The 24,942-nt window shown below is 40.9% G+C and overlaps 1 protein-coding gene across 3 annotated transcripts in view; it reads right to left on the bottom strand.

The window, feature by feature from the left end:
- Nucleotides 1-269: 269 nt before the first annotated feature.
- PID1 (phosphotyrosine interaction domain containing 1) overlaps nt 270-24,942 on the bottom strand; it is a 251,565-nt gene continuing 226,892 nt past the window's right edge. For all 3 annotated transcript variants that reach the window (XM_065930410.1, XM_065930411.1, XM_065930413.1), the window contains one exon: nt 270-2,417. In XM_065930410.1, coding sequence (XP_065786482.1) covers nt 1,941-2,417 — 477 coding nt within the window. In that variant the 3' untranslated portion in view covers nt 270-1,940. The remainder of the gene's footprint in view (nt 2,418-24,942) is intronic.

Here is a 24,942-nt window from a genome sequence, read left to right as displayed (position 1 = left end):
AATGCAGGAGAGCTGGGTTTGATCCCTGGGTTTGGGAAGCTCCCCTGGAGAAGGGAACGGCTCCCATTTCAGTATTCCTGCCTGGAGAATTCCATGAACGGAGGAGCCTGGCAGGCTACACTCCATGGGGGTTTCAAACTGGAAGACACGACTGAGCGACTAACGCTTTTCATGTGTAAAACAGACATCTATTCAATTTAATCTGTTTCGTCCCTCAGGTTTTCTTTACTTAAAAAAGGAACGCCATATAAAATATGAAACTCCTCAGGTTTTTTAATGCAAACATATTTTTTATTAAAGAATGAATGCATTTATGCTAAAGAGTAGTTTACATTTGTCGTGAAGCAGCAAGCGGATCTCCAGGAGGTGTGCTCCCCTCAATACAACTCCATGCTTATTCTACATGCCTTAAGATGGGACCCACGCTCGGGGGCACACATACACGCACACAAATGCATAAACGGACACACAGATACGCAGACCAAAACACCGACACCACTGCTCTCTGGATTCTATAAACTCTCATTTAAGGCTTCTGTAAGGTGTCCCAGGGCCCCTGACATGGTTACCAGGATTCAAAACAGACTCTCAGAAAGGAGCAGCAGCACCTGGAAAACTGTTCATCTGCTCTCGGCCTTAAATGTGTGGATTTTCACCAATACTTTCAGTCACTCAATGTTGATTCTTTGCATTTATGATACTTAAAGATCCATCAAACCAAGAAAACTCAGGCTGTCTTTGTGAGAAGTTCTCATTAGAAATACCCAACAAACCAGCAACTCTGACCCTAAGAGATCAATCCAATTGGAAGAGAAGGTCAGATTTCCCTTGCGGATGAACATAGGTTCTCTGGATAAGTCTGGTTTATAGAATCCGTTCCCTACTCAAGTGCCATGTTGAGTGATGGGTCAACGCTTCCTTAGTGATACCAGCTCAGATATGAAGCTTGCTATGAAAGAGTCATCAGATAGGACCATCAACTAAATAAGTTACCATAAGTTGCAGTTGAAGAAAGGACAGCCCACACGGGCTTTGTATATTCGCTGATTACTCATTCCCTTTTTTCGAACTTCCTGTGGTGGTGGTGGTGGTTTGAAGCTCCCACTTTGTTTGACTGATTCTTTCATTACGTTGGTTATTATTGTCTTCCCTTTTGATGTCCTGCCATGTAGGTTGAGACTGTAATCCTGTAGGGATAGTGTAGTGAACTGGAAGGGCAGAGAGGGTGGATGGGGCAGGCAGAGGAAAGGGGCTATTAGTAGTTGCAAGTATTCTAAGAAAATAGATGAAGTGAATACAATAAAAAGAGGGTGCTACTGAATACACTATGTAATAAAAGCATCGCCTTTAACTGTGAATTAACTGCCAACTATCAGGTTGTTAGTTATAAAGCTCAATAAAGCTGTGCTGACTTGCCTACCGAGGAGAGAATCTGAAACCAGCCAGGGGAGAGGAGCTCTGCATTGTTCCTTTAGCCCAGAGACCTCCTCGCCAGCAGAAGCACTCACCATCTCCCCCCACAACCAGGGATTCTATAGGTGCATATAACATTTTTGTTGGGTTTCATAAGGCAAGTTGGAATGGTGCATTGAATAACAACTGCAGTATATTTGCCCGAGAGTGGCGAGAAATCGGCATGGAGAACTCCTACAATGGAGGCATTGGAAAATGAGCCAAAAAAAGAAGAAGAAAAGTCTAGAACTTCCCTCCCCATCCACACTCCCACCCTCCTCATAGTCACAGCAGCAGCAGATTTCAATGAAACGTAATTACTTTAATAATACATTTCTTTAGATTTAGAATTGCTCTTCTGAATTTAAAAAGCTTGGTCAGCCAATAATTTGGCAGTCTTTTCACCCCAAATTTGAATCATTGCTTATCCGTCTGTCGTCTTGAATTCCTTGACCAATGCTGCCTCTGCTGAAGCTCTCTCAGTTCACTCAGCCATCGTCAGATTCTAATTCCTGGGACACCTCTTCCGAGGAGCTGTTCCTGTGGATCCGGCCATCGCTCTTCATACTGTGGAAAGTCTTCCTGAAGGCCTCCATCATGGCGTGGGCCAGCTTCTTGGCCTCCAGCTTGCTCTCGCACTCGACGGCATGGCAGTCCATCTGGTAGGACAAGTCGTCGTTGATCTCCCTGTAAACCCAGGCGAAGATGTTGGGGCTCACGTTGTGGTCGGCGGTGCAGTAGGCGATGCGGGCCACCTGGAAGGTATCCATGTGCACCGTGGCCTCCCCTTTGTGGTCAAGGTGATGGAGCCACACTTGGAACGGTCGGATTTCCAGGAGGGCATTGGCTGGAAAGACGTCTTCTCGGGCTAATGTGTGCTTCTTCCAGAGCTCGATGACGGGCTTTTCCGTGCAGCCTGATAAAAACTGCATGCCTGTGGTGGGCACCTTACCCAGATAGGTCACCTGCAGATGGAAGAAAAGGAAAAAAAGAGAGAGGTCAACAGTAGGCTCTTGATTCTAGCTCTTCACTCATGTTCCCAAAGAATCACAGTTTCACTCTAGAACAATGGAGAGATATCTTTGTTGCCCCTTAAAAGAAGAACCGTTGGAACTTCTCTTGTGGTCCAGTGGCTAAAAATCTGCCATCCAATGCAGGGGAAGTGGGTTCGATCCCGGACCAAGGAACTAAGATCCCACATGCCACAAGACAACTAAGTCATGTGCCACAATTACAGAGCCTGGGCACCACAACTAGGACATGATGTAGCTAATAAATACATAAATAAATATTTAAAATATTTAAAAAATAATGTCAAAATTTATATTTTTTTCTCCCTAATAAGTTGACCCCTTGACAAAAATACTGAAATTTTTAAATAAGGGTTAGATTTTTAAAATTTAATTTCTAGAGGACTACTCTCCCTCCCCCAATCTCCTTTTAAACTCAACTCAGAATGAATGATTATGATCTTTTACATGATTTGGCATTTCTTTGAAATTATAAATCCACTTGAAGTTGAGTTTTGACCAAACACACAAAGAATTTAATGATAAGAAAGAGTCAAAGGAATGTTGCCTCTGAAAAACAAAATCTTTATTAAACTTATCTCCTAGACAGATTCTCTTTGTAAATCTCTCAATGTTTGATTTCACTTAAGCTACTTATTTCTTAGAAATGCCAAGGACACAAAAATTGTTCTATTTAACTGAAGGTCTAAAACATGATTGTTTTTTCGCCAAGGTAATGTTTAAAAATGGAGCAGTAACCAGTTGTATTTCAATCCAAGCAGTTGTTTGTATCGGAGTATAATTGCTTTAAAAGGTTGTGTTGCAAAATGTATTCTGCTGTATTGCAAAATGAATCAGCTACCTCTGTGTGTGTGTGTGTGTGTGTGTGTGTGTGTGTGTGTGTGTGTGTGTCCCCTCCCTCCCATCTCCCCATTCCACCTCTTTAGGTCATCACAGAGCAGAGCTTCTCACTAACCATAGTACCCCTAGTAGTGTGTACACGTAAATACTACACTCCCAATTTGTCCCACCTGATAAAAACGAAAGATCTACAGATAGGTTAAGATTAAAACCCAGGTTTATCAAATAGCTAGATGAGCAGTACTAAAACAAAGAAAAGTAATTCCAAATGATTCAAATAGTATCCTTTTAAAAAACTGATTTATAATATACCAAGAAAAGATGTTCACTCTCTCACTTTATTTTTCACTCATCAAGATAGGCGCAGACCCTCTATCACCTGGCACATGCATTATGCAAACACATAACCTGGCATGCTGCAGTCCATGGGGTCACAAAGAGTTAGATAAAACTTAGCAACTGAACAAGAAGAAGTATGTAATTTGGCTCAAAATAAGAGGCCCAGATATAAATGCTCTTCCAAACACTTTTTGGAAGAGACCAGAAAGAGGTCCAGAGAAATGGTGAGAACTGAGTGAGGACATTTAGCCACAATGATTCTAAATCAATGTTTCTGTTAAGTGGATGATAAAGGTCACATACAAAAAGCTCAGGACACAGACGTTGAGTCCTGTTGCATGTTTCTGTGCTTCACTTCTCTCTTAGACAACAGTTCACCATGTTGTCCCTTTAAAAAGATGACTTCTTAGAAAAGAAGCACAAATGCTGCCCATTCTAGAAATATTTCTTGGGAACCTATTATGCACAACGGCAAAGTGCCAGGTGGGCATGGGGGAAGGGGATGATGGAGAGGTCCAAAATTAGTGGGAAGAAAGTAGCTGAATATTTGCTCAGTGCAGCATCTTTGAGGCCAGTGAGGTTGAAAATAAATCCTAGTTCCTCAGTTCACTGAGTGAGGGGTTCCGGAGAAACTGCTAGCCCTTTGCACACACACAGATACAGCTATGATGTGAGGCAGATGGTGTAAAGGGCAGGCAAGTGGTACCACAAAGTTTCTCTTGTTGTTAAGTCATGTCCCACTCTCTGCAACGCCATGGACTGCAGCACAACAGGCTCCTCTGTCCTCCACTATCTCCCAACTTTGTTCAAATTCATGTCCATTGAGTTGGTGATGCTCTCTAACCATCTTATCCTCTGCTGCCCCCATCTCCTTTTGCCATCAGTCTTATCAGCATCAGGATGTTTTACAATGAGTCAGATTATCATTAGGTAATCTACCTAATTAGGTAGCCAAATTATTGGAGTTTCAGCATCAGTCCTTCCAATAAATATTCAAGGTTGAATTCCTTTAGGATTGACTGGTTTGATCTTCCTGATGTCCAAGGGACTCTCAAGAGTCTTCTCCAGCACCACAGTTCAAAAGCATCAATTCTTTTGGGCTCAGCCTTCTTTATGGTCCAACTCTCACATCCATATAGTCAAAACCAGAGTTTTGACTATATGGACAGAGGCAAAGTGATGAATCCACTTTTTAATATGCTGTCTAAGCTTGCCATAACTTTCCTTCCAAGGAGCAAGTGTCTTTTAGTTTCATGGCTGCAGCCACGGTCCACAGTGATTTTGGAACCCAAGAAAATAAAATCTGTTACTGCTTCCACTTTTTCCCCATCTGTTTGCCATGAAGTGATGGGACTTCATGATCCACTAAGTCCATGATCTTAGTTTTTTGAAAGTTGAGTTACAAGCCAGCCTTTTCACTTTCCTCTTTCACCCTCATCAAGAGGCTCTTTAGCTCCTCTTCACTTTCTGCCTTTCAGTTCAGTTCAGTTCAATCACTCAGTCGTGTCCGACTCTTTGTGACCCCATGAATCGCAGCACGCCAGGCCTCCCTGTCCACCACCAACTTCCGGAGTTTACTCAAATTCATGCCCATTGAGTCAGTGATGCCATCCAACCATCTCATCGTCTGTCGTCCCCTTCTCCTCCTTCCCCCAACCACTCCCAGCATCAGGGTCTTTTCCAACAAGTCAACTCTTCGCATGAGGTGGCCAAAGTATTGGAGTTTCAGCTTCAGCATCAGTCCTTCCAATGAACACCCAGGACTGATCTCCTTTAGGATGGACTGGTTGGATCTCCTTGCAGTCCAAGGGACTCTTGAGAGTCTTCTACAACACCACAGTTCAAAAACATCAATTTTTCAGCGCTCGGCTTTCTTCACAGTCCAACTCTCACATCCATACATGACCACTGGAGAAACCATAGCCTTGACCAGATGGACCTTTGCTGGCAAAGTAATGTTTCTGCCATTAGAGTGGTATTATCTGCATATCTGAGGTTATTGATATTTCTCCTGGCAATCTTGATTCCAACTTGTGATTCATCCAGCCTAGCATTTCACATGATGTACTCTGAGCATTTAACAGAGCCGGTGATGGCACCCACCATGCTTAAGGAACACCTCTGGGAAGGAGTCAATGGATTTCAGGGCATCAGGGCTTCCAAGCTCAGACAGGAGCCCAGCATCTAGATGATGAAGGGCAGAAAGGAGCAGGAAGGTAAGTGCTGCAGTGGGGAAGGTCCTAACTTTCTTGGGCACATGGGGCACTTTGGCCTGATCACGCATTTGGCCTAAGACAGCCCTGAAGAAGAAACAGATGGTCTATGACCACTGGATAAAAACAGGCTGAACTTTGAAAAGTGGTCTTGCATACAGTCTGAGGAGTAGGGCCTTCTCTGCTCTGGATGGAATGCCACTGAGGAGGAAGCTGCCTAGCAGAAGACTGCTCAGGCAGGAAGTGTTGCAACAGCACAACTAGGAAGCAAGGGTGGCCTGACTTAGGAGTGGAGGTGGTGGAAAGGACAGGGGAGACAGATGGGAACGATATTCAAAGATCAAACTGAAAATCCTTGGCAATACACAGAGGCGGGGAAATGACTGAGAAAGATCCTGCAAGTGCCTGCACTCTCCACGGAGATGAATGCAGCATAGTTCTTTGTCACTCTGGATTTGAGTCACATTATAAAGATGGCTTTGTGAGGAAACGCACAACATAAGGTTCTTGACTTATTGAAAACATGCTTTCTGTGTATGGTATTTATGATACCTTTATTATTTTTAACAACTTGATTTTTTTTAATTGAGGTGAAATTCACATTACATAATGTTAACCATTTATGATTCAGTGGCACGTGGCCATCAAAATGTTACACAACCATCAGCTCGGTCTAGTTCCAGAGTATTTTCATCTCCACCAAAGGAGATTCAGTATCCATTGAGCAGTCACTCTTCACTTTCCCCTTGTGATCCAGACCCTGGAAACCACTTATATAATCTCTGTTGCTAGAGATTGACTATTCCGGAGAGTTCACACAATTGGAAATCACAAAATATGTGACCTTCTGTGTCTGGCTTCTTTCACTCAGCATAATGTATTCAAGGTTCATCTAAGATGTACCATGTATCAATACTCCTTTCTTTTCTATGACATCTTTACTTTTGAAGTAGAAAAGCAAATGGAGGAAACTAGTTTGAGAGCTTGAAGTGAAAAGCATTCTTTCTTAATGTCCCCTGAGACTAGAAACAGCTATGTTTATATCTGTTATATTTGATAGAAACATTCTTCAGATGGAGACAATCTCCTTTGATGTGCTTTCATCTCTCTTCCTCTCTCTCAAACACACACAATTTAAAAAAAAATTATACAGTGACTTCTATCGTGATATAAAGAATAAATTTCTAAACTTTGTTACAATAAGTTGTTTATGATTCCTTCCAATGAAAAGCAGTAATAGTAAAATTAGTAATAATAACATTTTTTCAACTAAGGAAAAACGTATCCCTCATAAATATTTATTATTTAAAAACTAAAGGTTTTAAGGAAAATAACATTTTATTTTTGGAAGTTTGCTTGAGAGAAGCATAGAGCTGAGATGATTAGCTCAAAGAGTTTAATAAGACAACAATGAATGCTAGGTAATAATATGTAGACATTTCTTAAAAAAAACAACTTTAAAACACTGAGGTTCAAAGTACACGCAGATATAATCTCTCGGTACTAAATTTACGGGAAAGTAATCTTAGCGGCTTGTTTCTACTATCACCTAAACAACTCACTAAGCATAAAGTACCACATCATTGTTTACATAGGTCTGCAGCCAAATCAAGCCACACACTGAATAGTAACAAGAAAGCCTTGCATCACATTTTAGGCAAAAAAGCACTTTGTATCCATCAGATCCATCAACAGCCCTATAGGTAAGAATGGAATTTTATTATCACTGACCTGGATCTTTTTTAATAGAAATACAATTGTTTTACACTGGGTTCGTATCTGCCAGGAAACAAAGTGAATCAGCTATATGTATACACACATCTCCTCCCTCTTGGACTCCTTCCCACCCCACCCCCACCCCCAACTGCCTCACCCCACTAGGTCATCACAGAGCATGGAGCTGAGCTCCCTGTGCTAACAGCAACTTTCCACTAGCCATCTGCTTTACACATGGACTGGTGTATAGGTCAATTTTAATCTCCCAACCTGTGCTTAAAGACAGGAACTTTAGATCAGGTGGTAGTCCCAGGTATATAGTGTCTACTGCCAAGTGTTGGGAATTCAGCAATATTGTCATGATCTAGGAAAGCTGCACAGAAAAGACAGCCTAAAAAGACACTCGTTCAATTCTTAGACCACTTTATTATTATATGAGAATCATTGCCATGTAGCTTCACTTTTCAGTCATTTATTCATTTTTCCCATCTTGAAGCTGTAAGAGAAATTTTAACATTGTATGCACACCCTAGAAACCATGCGTCTTCCCAAAGAAAGAACCACATTCTATTGTCTGGTGCTTTTGTAAATGACACTCCTTTCCATGCCTGGGCAGTTCTTAAAACTTTATTCTTGTTTTATAACTGCAGAAAATAAGGTTCATAACCCCAAACTTCTCAGGTAAAATGGAACACAAAAAATAAGGAAATATATATGTATATGCTTCATGTAAATATATATTATATACTTTTACAAATATTTATTATATATCATCTGTTTATAGTCCATGGGGTTTCCCAGGCAAGAATACTGGGCAGGTTGCCATTTCCTTCACCAGGAAATCTTCCCAACCCAGGATCGAACTCAGTCTCCTGCACTGGCAGGCGGATTCTTTACTGAGCCACCGGGGAAGCCCATATATATATTATCTGGTTTCTAAAACTCAAACACATATAATCTATTTACAATGAAACCAAAGATTCAAGAGGGAGGGGCATATGTACACCTATAGCTGATTCATGCTGATGTTTGACAGAAAACAACAAAATTTTGTAAAGAAATTATCCTTCAATTAAAAAATAAATTAATTAAAAAAAAACTTCCAACCTAAAGAGTTTCAGACTTTTGGCATCTTTCCAAAAGTTTCCTGTGAAGAGAGAGGCATAAACATGTTCTAACAGCACTAATCCTGAATATTCCATTAGCTTCATCTCGCAAAGTATCACTAAGCCTGCAGATGGAGACGGGCTAAGAGCAGATTATGTGATGACGCCTCTCGACTGCGATATTGACAAGGGCCAACGTTCACACCAACTGTTCGGGGGGCACTGCAACTTACGTCTGCTCTTAACTGGGATTTGCCAAGGAGGCCAGAGGCTGCAGTGAACAGACATGCCCTTCCTCCAAGCACAGAATTAGCAAACATGCATCTAAAACACCAGAGAAAGGCTGATTCTCCGGTGATGGCAGCTCCAGTCCTGTTGCTTGGCAATACCAGGATTTTAGCAAGGCTCTTAGCTGTGTTCTCTCTTTGATAAAAACGCACTGCATGTGTGCAGGCCAGGTCACTTCAGTTGTGTTTGACTCTGTGCAACTCTATGGACTGTGGCCCACCAGGCAAGAATACTGGAATGGGATACCATGCCCTTCTCCAGAGAATCTTCCCAACCAGGGATTGAACGCTTGTCTCTCACATTTCCTGCACTGGCAGGCAGGTTCTTGATCATTAGTGCCACCCAGGAAGTACCCCCCAAAAATATGCTGGTGCGGCTGCTGCTAAGTCGCTTCAGTCGTGTCCGACTCTGTGCGACCCCACAGACAGCAGCCCACTAGGTTCCGCCATCCCTGGGATTCTCCAGGCAAAAACACTGGAGTGGGTTGCCATTTACCCTGCCCAAACCTTCCTAAACAGTCCCAGTAATGAACTCCTCTCTGCTTCCTAGAAGGTGTGACCAACACAAAGCATAAATCAGAGAGTGTAAATTATGCCACGGGGTAAACCTTGGGAAGTCAATGAAACTCTACTTTGTTACCTTGGGGAACTGATAGCTTTATCTGAAATCCCATGAGATTACATCAATTAAAAAAAAAAAGTTAATAATTTTTGTGTGTGCTTAGTCGCTCATTTGTGTCCAACTCTTTGTGACCCATGGATTGTAGCCCACCAGGCTCCTCTGTCCATGGGATTCTCCAGGCAAGAATGTTGGAGTTGGTTGCCATTTCCTCCTCCAGGGGATCTTCCCAAACCAGGGATCAAATCCAGGTCTCCTGTCTTGCAGGCAGATTCTTTACATCTGAGCTTCCCTGGCAGCTCAGACAGTTAATAATTTGGTATATCCTTAGAGCAGAGATCCCCACCCTCTGGGATCTAATGCCTGAAGATCTGAGGTGGAGCTGACGTCACAATAATAGAAATCAAGTGCACAATCAATGTAATGTGCTTGAATCATCCCAACACCATCCCAAACCTCCTCCCTCCCCCGTCCGTGGAAAAACTGTCCTCCATGAAACTGGTCCTTGGTGCCAAAAAAGGTTGGGAATTGCTGCCTTTCGGAAATATAGGAAAAGAATTATCTGAATAAGTTTCCCTAAAAATGGAATAAAAAGAATTCTCTAAGTAGGGTTTTTGAAAATGGAATGCAAAAATGACAAAATGATGCACCAAGACAGTCTCTCCTCACAATGACCCCTTTAAATCAACCCGGCTATCATCCTAACTGGCCCGAGTTCTGGAATTCTGTCTCTGAGCACTTTCCCCTAATATGCCAATTATTTACTACCTGCCTGCAGATTTCCTAATTCTCCCATTAAGTTCCCCAGTGTCTGGCATTCACCCATACTGTTGACTATAAGTCAGTGAAAAAAAAAAAAAATCAGGCTTTAAAGTGATTTTCTCTTTAATTTTTTATATTTAGTTTAACAGAACTGTGCCTTATGGCTCTGCTTTTCCAGGGAAATAAATAAAAACTCTTTTAAAAATTAATTCTTTCAAAATACCAAAGATTTAGTGATGCTCTGCATGCAGCCACGCCCTCTGTGCTTATGAGACCACAGAGGACATGTATCTCAATAAATAGAAACCCTGAAATACGGGGTTTTAGCCAGGTATCCTCTTATGTCAACACTCCAGTAGGGATTTACTCTAAATATACATATAGAGGGATCCCTTCTTGCCCCAGTCTTCCTCATGTGGGAGACTTGTTTTCACACCCTTCTCCAGGCACGTCCTCCTTGTGAGCGAGAACACAGGACTCAATGTGCAAGGCTGCCTCGAGGCTTCTACCACTGACATAGCTAAGCACCCATGGAGGGTCTGTGAATGAGCACCCTGTCATCTTGCCCGTCTATGAAAGAGGTGAATGTTTTCTCCATGAATAAGTCCCTTCTGAGCCTCGTTCTCAGGATCTGTGAGCTTCCAGAGTCGCAAAGCAGATGAGAAACACAGAATCACGAAATTGTTCCCTAAACATCCAAAATGGTAGACAGATATTTTTCAAGATAAGTTCCCGAGGTGCTGCGACAAAGGGACTTGGAAGAAGATAAGAAGATTCTTCAGGAGGAGTCACAACCCATTGGAAATAAATACTGGAATCTTTCCCATGGTTGCAGAAACAGGCTTTGGGCAAGAAACTTATTAAGAATGAATCATTCAGAGAGAAATAAACAAACAGAGAAAAAAAAATGAAAAGTTTTTCCTCTGTGTCATTCAATGGCATAAACCAATGCCCAGACACAGACGTCTGTAATGTGTGTGAATGGGCTTTGCCCAGTCCCAGTTGAAGTATTTGAGAATATTCGTGGCATGTGAAAATGTGGAGAGGCCATGGAGCCAAGGTGCGCGCCAGAGTGTCTGCATCATTAAGAGTGTCAGATCAGGAGAGACCAGTGTCCTCAAAATTTCTCCTTCCCACCCATGAGTTTTCCAACGCCCCAGCCAGCTCTCCATTCATGAATCACTGTTCCCACCTCTGTGGCAAAACAACCCTGGTTTCCCGCTGTGCATCCTACTGGCAGAGCCGGCACCATTCCATTCCTTCCTCTTGGTGGACTGTGCGTATTTCATTCTGGCCTGAAACACTCTTGGTGAGGACCCAGGATCATCTCCCCTTAGACTGCACAGCCAGATGGAAAGGGTGATAACAGAGGTCCCTGAAGGAGGGGAGGAGATGGATGATGACCTAAGAAGCCAAGCACCTGGTTTTCTAGTATTCAACCTTCCAGGCTGGATAGGCCCAACTATCTGACTTCAGAGGCTCAACTTTGGTTCACTTTACTATGTAGCTTCTCCAAGAAGACACGTGAAGAACAAAGATTCTCCAGAGGCTTTTCTTGGGATATAAAAGATCTTTTTGTACTTCGCTGTCTGTAGGAGACTTCCTTTCCCCTGCGGACATAAAATAACATGATACGAACACAGGATGGAGAAGACGTAACTGGGAATTCTAATCGCCTTTGGGTTATAAGGCAGAAGATGAGACAAAGAGCCGCTCATACTCCTGGGCCAAATTCCAGAGCCAAGCTCTTCTGTTCTCACATGAATTCCCTTCTGCACATTTCAGAGAAAAGGTAAAGGACAAAATCCTGAGATTTATGATGCAGGCTTGAATCTACTCCTTCCTGGCTGGTCACAGAGGAGCAAGAATCCACTAAGCACTCTGAAGAGTGGGGATGGATCCAATATGCCAATGACCTAACAATCCACGCTGCAAAGACCAAAGTGATGCTAACCATAACCTTGAACTTGTATAACATGCTTTAAACCACGAAGACACTATCAAAGGATTAATACTGCTCACGGTGAAATCTAGGAAGTTATTGTGAGAAAAATGAAAGTGATAAGCTTGGGCTTGAAAAGTAAATTTATTTATCCTGTATGTTCATTTGATAACTATTCACTGAGCACTTACTAGAAACCACGTATATCAGTGAATAAAACTGATAAAAGCCCTCTGCCTTCTTGGGGCTGACACTCCAGCTAAACAGAAGATGCTTATGACTGAGTTTATAGAACTCAAAGTTATGTAGACAAGGCTGGTATCAGGGAGGAGAACATGTATGGGCTTCTAAGAGTGCTTCTGATGATTGGAAAACTTCTGGGTTTAAAAAAGCTTTTTCACTTCATACACTTGGACCAAAAAAGTCCCCATTTAGATTCTGTTCCTTGACCCAAGCTGCACCGCATGCAGGGTTATTAGTCTTTACATTCACTGTGGTTTGGCTTCCTGAGATGCTACTGCAGCAGAGGATCAGGCAGGCTAATGGCTTCAGAAGAGTGCCAAGGGAGAGGGGAATCAGATGGGAACTAGGAAATCAAGGACTTAGGAGATACAAGGCCTGCCCTGCCTCTTGAACAAGATAGACTGGCAGCTAGAATGCTGTGGATACTTTACATTGAATGGACAGGTGGGGTACCTGGCCTCACTTGACACCTGTGTTTCATTCTCAGGATGACACCTGAAACATTCTCAGGATGTTTCAGGCATATCAAACTGATTTGTCTTCATTGAAATCTTACAGTAAAATTTAAGTTGTTTTATTCTACTTTTCTATTTTAGTATTCTTTGCTCTCTTCCTTTATTTGAGAGATCCAAATAAGTTTTCCCAAGAATTTAAACTCAAACTACCCACAATATATTGCAATAAATTTCTAATACATAGAATACACAGAAGAACTATACAGAAAAGATCCAGATAACCTCGATGGTGTGGTCACTCATCTAGAGCCAGATATCCTGGAGTGCGAAGCCAAGTGGACCTTAGGAAGCACCACTGCGAACAAAGCTAGTGCAAGTGATGGAATTCCAGCTGAGTTATTTCAAATCCTAAAAGATGATGTTATGAAAGTGCTGCACTCAATACACCAGCAACATTGGAAAACTTAGCAGTGACCACAGGACCAGAAAAGGTCAGTTTTTATTCCAATCCCAAAGAAAGGCAATGTCAAAGAACATTCAAACTACCACACAATTGTACTCATCCCACATGCTAGCAAAGTAATGCTCAAAATTCTCCAAGCCAGGCTTCAACAGTATGTGAACTGAGAACTTTCAGATGTTCAAGCTGGATTTAGAAAAGGCAGAGGAACCAGAGATCAAATTGCCGATATCTGACGGATCAACGAAAAAGCAAGAGAGTTTCAGAAAAACATCTACTTCTGCTTTATTGACTATGCCAAAGCCTTTGACTGTGTGGATCACAACAAACTGTGGGAAATTCTTAAGGAGATGGCAATCTAAGAAATCTGTATGCAGGTCAAGAAGGAACAGCTAGAAATGGACATGAAACAACAGACTGGTTCCAAATAGGGAAAAGAGTACATCAAGGCTATGTAATGTCACCCTGCTTACATACCTTACATGCATAGTGCATAATACGAAATGTTGGACTGGATGAAGCACAAGCTGGAATCAAGATTACTGGGAGAAATATAAATAACCTCAGATATATAGGTGATACAACCCTTATGGCAGAAAGGGAAGAGAAACTAAGGAGCCTCTTGATGAAAATGATAAAGGAGAGTGAAAGAGCTGGCTTAAAACTCAACTTTAAAAAACAAAGATAATGGCATCCATTCCCATCACTTCATGGAAAATAAATGGGGAAACAATGAAAACAGTGACAGACTTTATTTTCTTGGATTCCAAAATCACTGCAGATGGTAACTGCAGCCATAAAATTAAAAGATGTTTGTTCCTTGGAAGAAATGCTATGACAAACCTAGATAGCATATTAAAAAGCAGAGACATTACTTTGCCAACAAAGGTCTATCTAGTCAAAGCTACAGTTTTTCCAGTAGTTATGTATGGATATGAGAGCTGGACCATAAAGGAAGCTAAGCGCTAAAGAATTGATGCTTTTGAACTGTGGTGTTGGAGAAGACTCTTGAGAGTCCCTTGGACTGCAAGGAGATCCAACTAGTCAATCCTAAAGGAGATCAGTCCTGAATATTCACTGGAAGGACTGATGCTGAAGCTGAAGCTCCAGTACTTTGGCCACCTGATGTGAAGAACTGACTCACTGGAAAAGACTCTGATGCTTGGAAAGACTGCAGGCAGGAGGAAAAGAGGACAACAGAGGATGAGATGGTTGGATGGCACGACTGACTCGATGAGTTTCAGCAAGTTCCAGGAGTTTGATAGACAGTGAAGCCTGGCGTGCTTCTCTATCCTCACCCCTTCAGTCTCCTGCGAGTCATCCCTAAGAGGCCCAGATGATTGTGGTTCAAAACTAGGGTTTTCTTCTCCAAAGTAAGTCTTGGGTACCATTCTGGCACCTATTTTTGGCAGCTCTTCCTCACCCTTATCAGGATAAGAGTAGACCCAGCTATCCTACGGCTAGATAAGGATGAGGACCAATTGTGGCCATTCCCCATAATACCATCCTGCAACGTTTCTTGCCTTATATCTATTGAGCCAGGCTTGATCAGCTGACTAAGAGGGTGAGCACAGCTGCCTAGGGGAAGCCTGCCTCTGACTTTAGCAGAGGAGCCAGTGATGACCCAGAAAGGCTTACAGACTTACTCTTAATATTTTTTCCAATAGTAGCAACAACATTGGCAGTAGAAGGTAGATTTTATAAAATGCATACCCTCTGGGGCACATTTATGCATATGCCTTTGTTTGGTGCTATTTATTTATTTCAGTAGCTTTCCTAATGTCACACATACTGAGAATACTTTTTTGTTGTTAAGCAGTTCTTCCCAATTATTTGCATGAGTTATACTGATAGAATCTATAAAAATATTAATAAAAATTGTACTGGGAAATACATTTTATTTTTATTATGTAAATTTATGTCATGGTGGAAAAAACAAATTTACTAAGACCCAATATCAAGAAACAATTATGTGCTATTTTTGTACTCTAACAAAGAGATGAACACTGCTTCAGCTGTTAAATACAGCATGTGTCTCACAATTAGAAACTTAAGTGACAGATTTATTTCTGTTATTCATATTATAACTTAGTTCCACTGATGCAGAGTGCTTTGAGATGCTGGGTCCCATCTTGCATTTATCAAGCAGTCCCAATGTGCAATTTGTCCTGTCAATTGGCTGTTGGATGTGTGAAGCTTGGAAATATTGTCATTGTCACTGTTAAAGACAGAAGCAATTTATCTGGAAGGCACTGAAGTGTGCTTCAGAAGACAAAGTCACTTAATAAAAATGACACCACATTAAAGCATACATTCCCTCATCTGGCCCCTTCTGGTAAGCTGGACCAAGGGTGGTTAAACCACTGTTCTACTCAGTGGCACAAGAACAATTTATTTTGTGACAAGTCTGATAGCTCCCCTTCTGCATTCTAATCAGTGGAATATACCAGAAAGAAAGAAATTCAGTAGATCTCTCTAGGGTCTAAAATGTTCACAAAGAGAAAATTCTCTAAATGACAAATCAATATCAAGCACACTGCTTGAGGGTTATCCTGACAAATGGATCCAAGGGACAAACACTGGGGCCAGGTAAAAAAGTGACCAATTTTTGTCCTTGTAGCACTGTATCAATTCATTTTCCTTAGCACACCATTGGCTGGGAATAGACCAGAAAAGGTACCAAAGATTTAGAAATAATAATGTTGAGGCAACATCTGACTGAATAAAATAAACATACCAATCTACTGGCTATAAGTCTAGAGCTCTTACTAGAAGGCCAGGGGAGGTTGGAGACAAGAAAATCACTCTGAGGTTAACTAAACATGGAATTACCAAGTATTCCAGAAAAATGAAGACTTACGTTCACATACATTCACACACACACTCCTATTTCTCATCAATGACCACTGAGACTCTGTGAGCAGTGATATGCAAGTAGCAAGGCACACACCTGAAACCCAAATCCTTCTTCTAAATACCATTTTCTACTGAAAGGAACCAGCCCTCCTCAGAAAAAAAAAAAAAAAAAAAAAAAAACAGTTGATTCCATGACAGGCACATGAAAGGTATGAGAGGATCTTAAATATCATACTGTGCCAGAAAGTAGCAAAGTGCTCAAAGAATGACAGAAATAGGTCCAAAAAACAGTTCAGTTTGGTTCCTCAATAGTGTCCAACTCTTTATGACTCCACAGACTGCAGCTTTGCCAGACTTCCCTGTCCATCACCAACTCCTGGAGCGTACTCAAACTCCTGTCCATCAAGTCGGTGATGCCATCCAACCATCTAATCCTCTGTCGCCCCCTTCTCCTGCCTTCAATCTTTCCCAGCATCAGGGGCTTTTCAAACGAGTCAGCTCTTTGTATCAGGTGGCCAAAGTATTGGAGTTTCAGTTTCAGCTTCAGTCTTTCCAATGAACACTCAGGACTGATCTCCTTTAGGATGGACTGGTTGGATCTCCTTGCAGTCCAAGGGACTCTCAAGAGTATTCTCCAACACCACAGTGCAAAAGCATCAATTCTTTGGCGCTCAGCTTTCTTTATAGAAAAAAAAACAGGGCACCAGCTTTTAAAGGGGTTCCTTTTCATTCCAATCCCAAAGAAGGGCAATACCAAAAAATGTTCAAACTACATTACATGTATGTATATATATGTATATATGCTTATAGATATATAGATAGATAGATAGCTATAGAAAGATATAAGGATATATAAGAATGGTTGCATAAGATAAATACCCAGTTTCTGAGAACTACTCCCCAAAGTATGCGGGCATCACCTCTTATTACAAAACTGGATTGGGGGGTGTTGGTTGGGGGGGTATTTCCTTCTCCAGAAAAGAGGAGACAAAACAAAACTTGCAACTCCAAGGCCTTAGCCAGAAAAGAGAAGCAACTCAAAGACTGATCCTGCAAGTTCCACTCAGGGGTGCTAACCAGGGCAGGAAGGGGCTGAAATCCCACCAGCTCTGCGGAGTCAAAGGGAAGATGAGAAGCAGCAGTGGCTGATGGTAGAAGTTAAAATGATAATTTGTGCTATGCTATATTGTAACTTTTATAAATGTAAATCTTTTAATTTTCTACATGAAATATACTTTAACATGAATTCTCACAGATTTTGTTTTATGGATTTCTTTATAATTTTCTAAAGTAACAGCATTTTGATGTTGCTGTTGTTCTAGGCGCTAAGTCCTGTCTGATTCTTTTGCGATCCCGTGGACTGTAGCCCACCAGGCTTCTCTGTCCATGGGGTTCTCCAGACAAGAATACTGGAGTGGGTAGCCACTCCAGGGTATCTTCTCCAGGGTATCTTCCCGACCCAGGAATCGAAGCCTGGTCTCCTGCATTGCAGGCGAATTCTTTATGACTGAGCCAACAGGAAAAGTCTTTTTTAAATGTGACAAATTAATATTGTGATAGACGGTAGTGCAATTTTGCTGGAGTTTGGCATTCACCACATGACCTAAGGAATTAAATGCAAACTTGATTGTACATTTGCATTTTTCCAAGAGAGGAGTCATCACTTTAATCAGATTCTCAAAAGGATTAGCAATGCAAAGGAAGACACTTTGCCTATAGTAAATTCCTAGAAGCAGAACTACGGCAGCAAAGAATATGAATGCTTTTAAGGTTTTGATGTAATTTTAAAATGCCTTTCAGAAACATTTTGCCAAATTTTATTCCTAATAGTTGTGTATGCAACTCTTTACACATACCAGGCATTTCTCAACAACAGTGATCATCATCTCTAGCATTGTTGCCAATTTAACAGATGAAAAATATTATCCTATTATTTTGCAAATAAGATTAATTTTTATATGTTTATTTCCTCCTTGATAAATGACATGTTCAATTTGTTGGCCCCTTTTTGCTTCTACAGAGGGTTATCTTCTTTTCAATATTTGTATCTCACCTTGTTTTACATCAGGCTTCCCTGGTAAAGAATGGTAAAGAATCTCAGATGGTAAAGAATCTGCCTAGAATGCAGGAGACCTGGGTTCAATCCCTGGGTCAGGGTGATCCCCTGGAGAAGGGAGTAGCAAACCCACTTCAGTATTAGTGCCTGGAGAATCCCATGGACAGAGGGGCCTGGCAGGCTACAGTCCATGGGGCTGCAAAGAGTTGGATATAACTGAGTGACTAACACTACGCTACTTGTTTTACATCTCACTCCACTGGCCAATATGTTCAGAACAACGATAGTAATACTGATGACAGTGGCAAACCTTGTCATTTACTTAAAATGCAAGACAATTCCAGAACACTAGAAACACACCCACGAGCAAATACAAGCAGCCAAAGGCACGTCAACAACTTCTCTATTACCTAGTGAGCCATTATCAGTAGCTCATACCACTGATAACCAAGAGTTCCTACACTATAAGATGATACAAGAGATATCTTCTAATTTCTTTCCCAACTTTAACATCTCAGAAAACCTGAAATTCATTTTCTAGCACTCAGAATATGAGAAAAAACTTTCGGACTGTATGCATTCTATTTTAAAATTCCATCAGAAATAGTTCAGTTGGTAAAGAATCCACCTGCAATGCAGGAGACCTTGGTTCACTTCCTGGGTTGGGAAGATCTGCTGGAGAAGGAATAGGCTTCACACTCTATTCTTGGGCTTCCCTTGTGGTTCAGCTGGTAAAGAATCTGCCTGCAATGTGGGAGACCTGGGTTCAATCCCTGGGTTGGGAAGATCCCCTGGAGAAGGAAAAGGCTACCCACTCCAATATTCTGGTCTGGAGAATTTCATGGACTGTATAGTCCATGGGGTCACAAAGAGTCGGACACAACTGAGGGACATTCACTTTCACATTCAGGGGAAAACAGTAAAAGTCATCCCCAAAGAGCACACAAAACTCTAGGAACAACTTGCTTCATTATAGTGACTTTCTATTGAATAGTCTTTTCCCAGAAGCACCTAATTCTCTAACAGTGCAGCTTACCATGCTCTTAGGAAAAAGAATTGTGCACTAAGGTATCAATATAAACATATATACATTCATATCTACATGTATACATGATGTGTAACTAAACTTGTGAGTCAAAATCCTATCAATATTCATTACAGAAGAAGGAAAATATGAAAGAATGCCAAAAGAATAAGTCATTTGGCTACAGAACTTTTCCAAGGTAACAGCTCCTGTTTCTTTAGGTTATCTTTTTGTGAATCTCCAACAGAAGTGCATTCCCTGAAGCGAGACAAGAGATTGTGAGAACCAGCCTACCATACAAAAGATCCTGCAGCCCTATCTGTGAAATTGCTCATTGGAGCACGTGGTCATTAGCTTTCCGTCTCCCACCCCCATTACAGTGCAGGATGAGGGCCATGATTGATGAAAACCTTTGTGATTTCTCTAGCTGTCAAAATGCAGAGCTTCTCCAGCAGAGTTCTAAAATGGCAATAATTCTAAACTGGGAAATCAAGGACTCAGAACTGCTGAAGCAACAAATCCATTATTCTGAGGTTAGACCAACTATATACATATAGACAGTTTTTGATTCAGCTGAATCAAATCACTGGTCCTTAATGTTTTCTTCTAAAAAGTCCATCTTGAGACTTCCCTGGAGGTCCAGTGGTTAGGACTTCGCCTTCCAATGCAGGGAGTGTGGATTCAATCCCTGGTGGGAAAGCTAAGATCCCACAGGCCTCGGGGCCAAAAAAACCCAAACTCAAAACAGAAGTGATACCGTAACAAATTCAGCAAAAAAATTTAAAATGGTTCACATAAAAAAAAAAAAATTCTTTCATAAAAGAAAAAGTCTGCTTTCTCAAATATTTACATAAATACACTTTCAGTGTAAAGTATGGTAATTACCTAGTAATGGTGGATTTGGAAGAGTCCCATGAAGCCGTAGCCACACTACTTAAGGGCTGTGTGGATATTGGTGAGTGTGCACAGTATCTCTAAACAGGATACTTACAGAGAAACACACCTGTCCCATCCCTAAGCCCATCAATGCCCCCAGCTTGAACTAGAGTGAAGTTGCAGTTAAGCTACTGAAAGCTCTCTATGGATAAGCCACAATACCATGATAAGCTAGAAGTGGTCTAAGGGTCGTAACGTAAAACCAAAAGAAATAACATTCTTAAGTGTCAATCACTGTGTTCTGAGGATCTCCTAATATTTCCTATGAAGAAAATAGCCATTGGCTACGCAGAATAGATTAGAAAACCATCAGACTGGCAGTGCATACAATACAGGAGAAAAGACTTGAAGAGAAACTAGGCAGGAAAGCCAAGTGAAACAGTGGTCTGATTCCAGTGTTCCTGGATTTCTAATTTTCTTTTAAGGTTCTCTACAGACACTCTCAACAATCACCAAGATTCCTGGGCTCTGGAGGAACTCTAGTCCAACTTAATGACTATTTGATGTGCAAACTTCTTTTCCTCTCCATTTTCCTCTTAGATGGAGGAAATAAATTCAAACTGTCTGTAAAATTTTGTAAAAAGTAAAGGAAGAAAAAAGGAAACACATAAATTTATATTCCATTTAAGCTTTCTTGCTGGCTCAGAAGGTAATCTGCCTGCGATGTGGGAGTAATCCCTGGGTCAGGAAGATCCCTCTGGAGAAGGAAATGGCAACCCACTCTAGTATTTTTGCCTGAAGAATTCCATGGACAGACGATGCTGGTAGGCTACAGTCCATGGAGTCGCAAGGAGTTGGACACAACTCAGTGACTAACAACATTTTGTTCAAAAAAAATGGAACAATAGCTTTTGATAAGCTATATATTAGCTAAGATATAATATATTAGCTAAGATAAGCTAATATATCAGCTAATATATATTAGCTATTTGAATCCTTACTGTCATCTGAATCATGGATTTTATAGCAAGTAATTGGGCTAATTAACTGATGCACGGTCTTTGAAAACTGAAAATTACTCAATCTTGGTTTCACCACCTACAAAATGAGGATTCATTTAGCAAATGTTTGCATGTTTACACTGTCAGAGGTTGAGAATGCATCAGAAAAAAGACAACTGAAGTTAACAATCATTTGTGGAATAAAAGAAATAATAATACCTATAGTATAGGATTGTGACAAGGAGGAAATTAAATGAGATGATGTGAATAAATGTACAGTGCACTGTAAACTCTCAGTTAAAAAAAAAAGTAGGGCTAGAGAAGGTTGTCTTTATGACTGTTACAAACTGATGTGACTTACTGGGCTAGCCTGGATTCTCCTCTAGTTCCCAAATTCTCTTTTTTCCTGATTTCTAGGCCATTGGTAGGTAACATTTCCCTCCTGTAATACTGGCCTAAATCCTTCCCATGTTGTCTACAGACAGACTTGGACTAAATAACTTCCTTCAGAAAAGCTCTAACTGTCTAGTGATAGGTCAAGAGCATCCTTCAGTTTTCCAGCTCAATGAAAGGACAGAGAAATGTATGCACTCAGAGTCCCGCAAAAATATGGAACCTTCCTGGCTTAGGCTCCCATTGCTGATCATGTCCAGAGGACATTGGTTAGTTCCTGCCCTCTGCTGCCATTAGCAAAGGATAATTTGGCTAAAGCAATTTGACAATATAATAATGTTAAAATACTCAGTAATAGAAATTAACCTAACGTAGAACTGTTAATACCTGTAGCTCCCAAGGTTACAATGGCCCAGAAAAATGTACACACAGGGAATCATCTTCTCAAGGCTACTGGGGGAAAAAAAATCACATTAAAAAAAATACATCTATGTGTGAGAGCATTCATGTATGAGTGTTCCTGTCCAAGAAGTTTTAGACTTTTTTGTGATGCTGGATATGGGGAGAAAATCTCCAGTTAAATTTTCTATTTTAAATATTTTGTTGTTGTTCAGTTGCTAAGTCATGTCTGACTCATTATGACCCCATGGACTACAGCACACCAGGTTTCCCTGTCCTTCATTATCTCCCTGAGTTTGCTCAAATTCATGTCCATTGAGTCAGTGATGCCATCCAATCATCTCATCCTCTGTAATCCCCTTCTCCTCCTGCCCTCAATCTTTCCCAGCATCAGAGTCTTTTCTGATGAGTCAGTTCTTCACATCAGGTAGACAAAGTATTGGAGCTTCAGCTTCAGCATCTGTCCTTCCAATGAATATTCAGGTTTGATTTCCTTTAGGATTGACTGGTTTAATCTCCTTCCAGCCCAAGGGACTCTCAAGAGTCTTCTGCAGCACCACAATTTGAAAATCTGAGTTCTTTGGTGCTCAGCCTTCTTTATGGTCCAACTCTCATATCCATGCATGACTATTGGAAGATAATCCTATTTTAATGAACACGTTTAGCGACAAGATTCCATAATAAGTTTCTACTTCAACTTGATTAACTATTAAGACTTGATTAACCATTAATCAAGTTAATTAACCATTAACTTTAATTAGCCATTAATTAATCAAGCTAATTAATTAACCATTAATCAAGTTAAAACTTGATTAACCATTTCTCCTTGCTACCAAAGGCCTTCCTACCTAATGGCGGGAATTTGACTTTGAGAGTCTCTTTTCGAACAAATAGAGCTCAATAAAGCATTTGCTACTTTGAAGATAGATTTATGTGTTGGGCCATTTTCCCCTCCAGAAACCCTCCTACAGGAAATATATTTATTTGGCTACCCATTGTCTAATTTTTCCTGTGGAAGATGCTTATCTCAAATAGGAAGAAATAAAAAAACTGAATTTAAAACTCCCTGGAGGTTACTTGGCATTTAGTTAACATGAAGGAAAAAAGAATTGATAATAATTTCAGGAGCTGGCACCATGAGAAGACTGATGGACTGCATGAACTAGGAAGGGCTTCCCTGGTGGCTTGGTGGTAAAGAATCCTCCTGCCAATGCAGGAGATTTGGGTTCAATCCCTGGGTCAGGAAGATCCCCTGGAGAAGGGAGTGGCAACCCACTGCAATATTCTTGCCTGGGAAATCCCATGGATAGAGGAACCTGGCGGGCTACAGTTCATGGGGTCACAGAAGAGTCAGACATGACTTAGCAACTAGAACAACAATGCTCAAGGAATAAGAAATCAATAGAACTACACTTTAAGCAAACTTAAAGTTTTCTTTATAAGTAGGAATTGTATTTATTGGGTTGGCCAAGAAGTTCATTCAGGTTTCTCCATAAGATGTAATAGAAAAATCCGAACAAATTTCTTGGCTAACCCAATAACAAAGGGCTCTAAGACTAAAACACATCTTTTTTTTTTTTTTTTTTTTGTAAAACACATCTTTGTCTCACACAACTTACATTCTTTTCTGGGTACCAAAAATAATCCTTGTAAAAACTGTCTTTCAGTAAGTTAATGATTTTAAGTGGCATTTTAGTCAACCATGATTTGAAGCAACAAAACCTTGTGCCACAAAAATCTAACATTTGTAAACATATATGTAATATGATCATTTCTAGGGAGATTTCTATCAATGAAAACATTTGTGAGGCATAGAAATGTATATAAATGTGTAATATGTGCCATATTTTGGTTCAAATTGTCTTTTTCTTACTGGACATTTCTCATAAAACTGAGCTTCTTATCTGATTTTCTACATCTATTAAGGGAAATAGTTTGAACACAACCAAAAACAGGCTTCCCAGGTGGTGCTAGTGGTAAAGAATCCACCTTCCAATGCAGGAGATGCAAGAGACAAGGGTTTGATCCCAGGTCAGGACAATCCTCTAGAGGGGGAAATGGCAACCCACTCCAGTATTCTTGTCTAGAAAATTCCATGGATAGAGGAGACTGGAGGGCTATACAGTCCACAGGGTCGCAAAGAGTGGGACACAACTGAGCAAATCAGCACACATTAAGGGAAACATTTTGAACACCACCTAAATAGAATTTTGAAAAACTGTAAATTCAGAAACAATAAACACATTATACTGATTAGAAAATGAAAAACAAGCATTTGTTCATTCAAAAACAAATATTTCCTAAACATCTAAACTATGCCAGATGCTCCTGTAGGCATGTGGAGACAGAAGTGAATAACAGACAAAATCTCTGCCTTTAGAAAGGAAGAGAAAAATCACATTTTTCATCTCAGTTCAGTTCAGTTGTTCAGTCCAACTCTTTGTGATCCTATGGAGAGCAGCACTCCAGGCTTCTCTGTTCATCACCAACTCCTGGAGCTTACTCAAACTCATGTCCATTGAGTCGGTGATGTCATCCAGCCATCTCACCCTCTGTTGTCCCCTTCTCCTCCTGCCTTCAATCTTGCCCAGCATCAGGGTCTTTTCAAATGAGTCAGTTCTTTACATCAGGTGGCCAAAGTATTGGAGCTTCAGTTTCAGCTTTAGTCTTTCCAATGATTCAGGACTGATCTCCTTTAGGATGGACAGATTTTATCTCCTTGCAGTTCAAGGGACTCTCAAGAGTCTTCTCCAACACCATAGTTCAAAAGCATCAGTTCTCCAGCACTCAGCTTTCTTTATGGTCCAACTCTCACATCCATACATGACTACTGGAAAAACCATAGCTTTGACTAGATGGACCTTTGTCAGCA

This window comes from Muntiacus reevesi, chromosome 3 (genome assembly GCF_963930625.1).
Source record: "Muntiacus reevesi chromosome 3, mMunRee1.1, whole genome shotgun sequence".
Lineage (NCBI taxonomy): Eukaryota > Metazoa > Chordata > Mammalia > Artiodactyla > Cervidae > Muntiacus > Muntiacus reevesi.
This window is presented reverse-complemented; position numbering and strand designations above follow the sequence as displayed.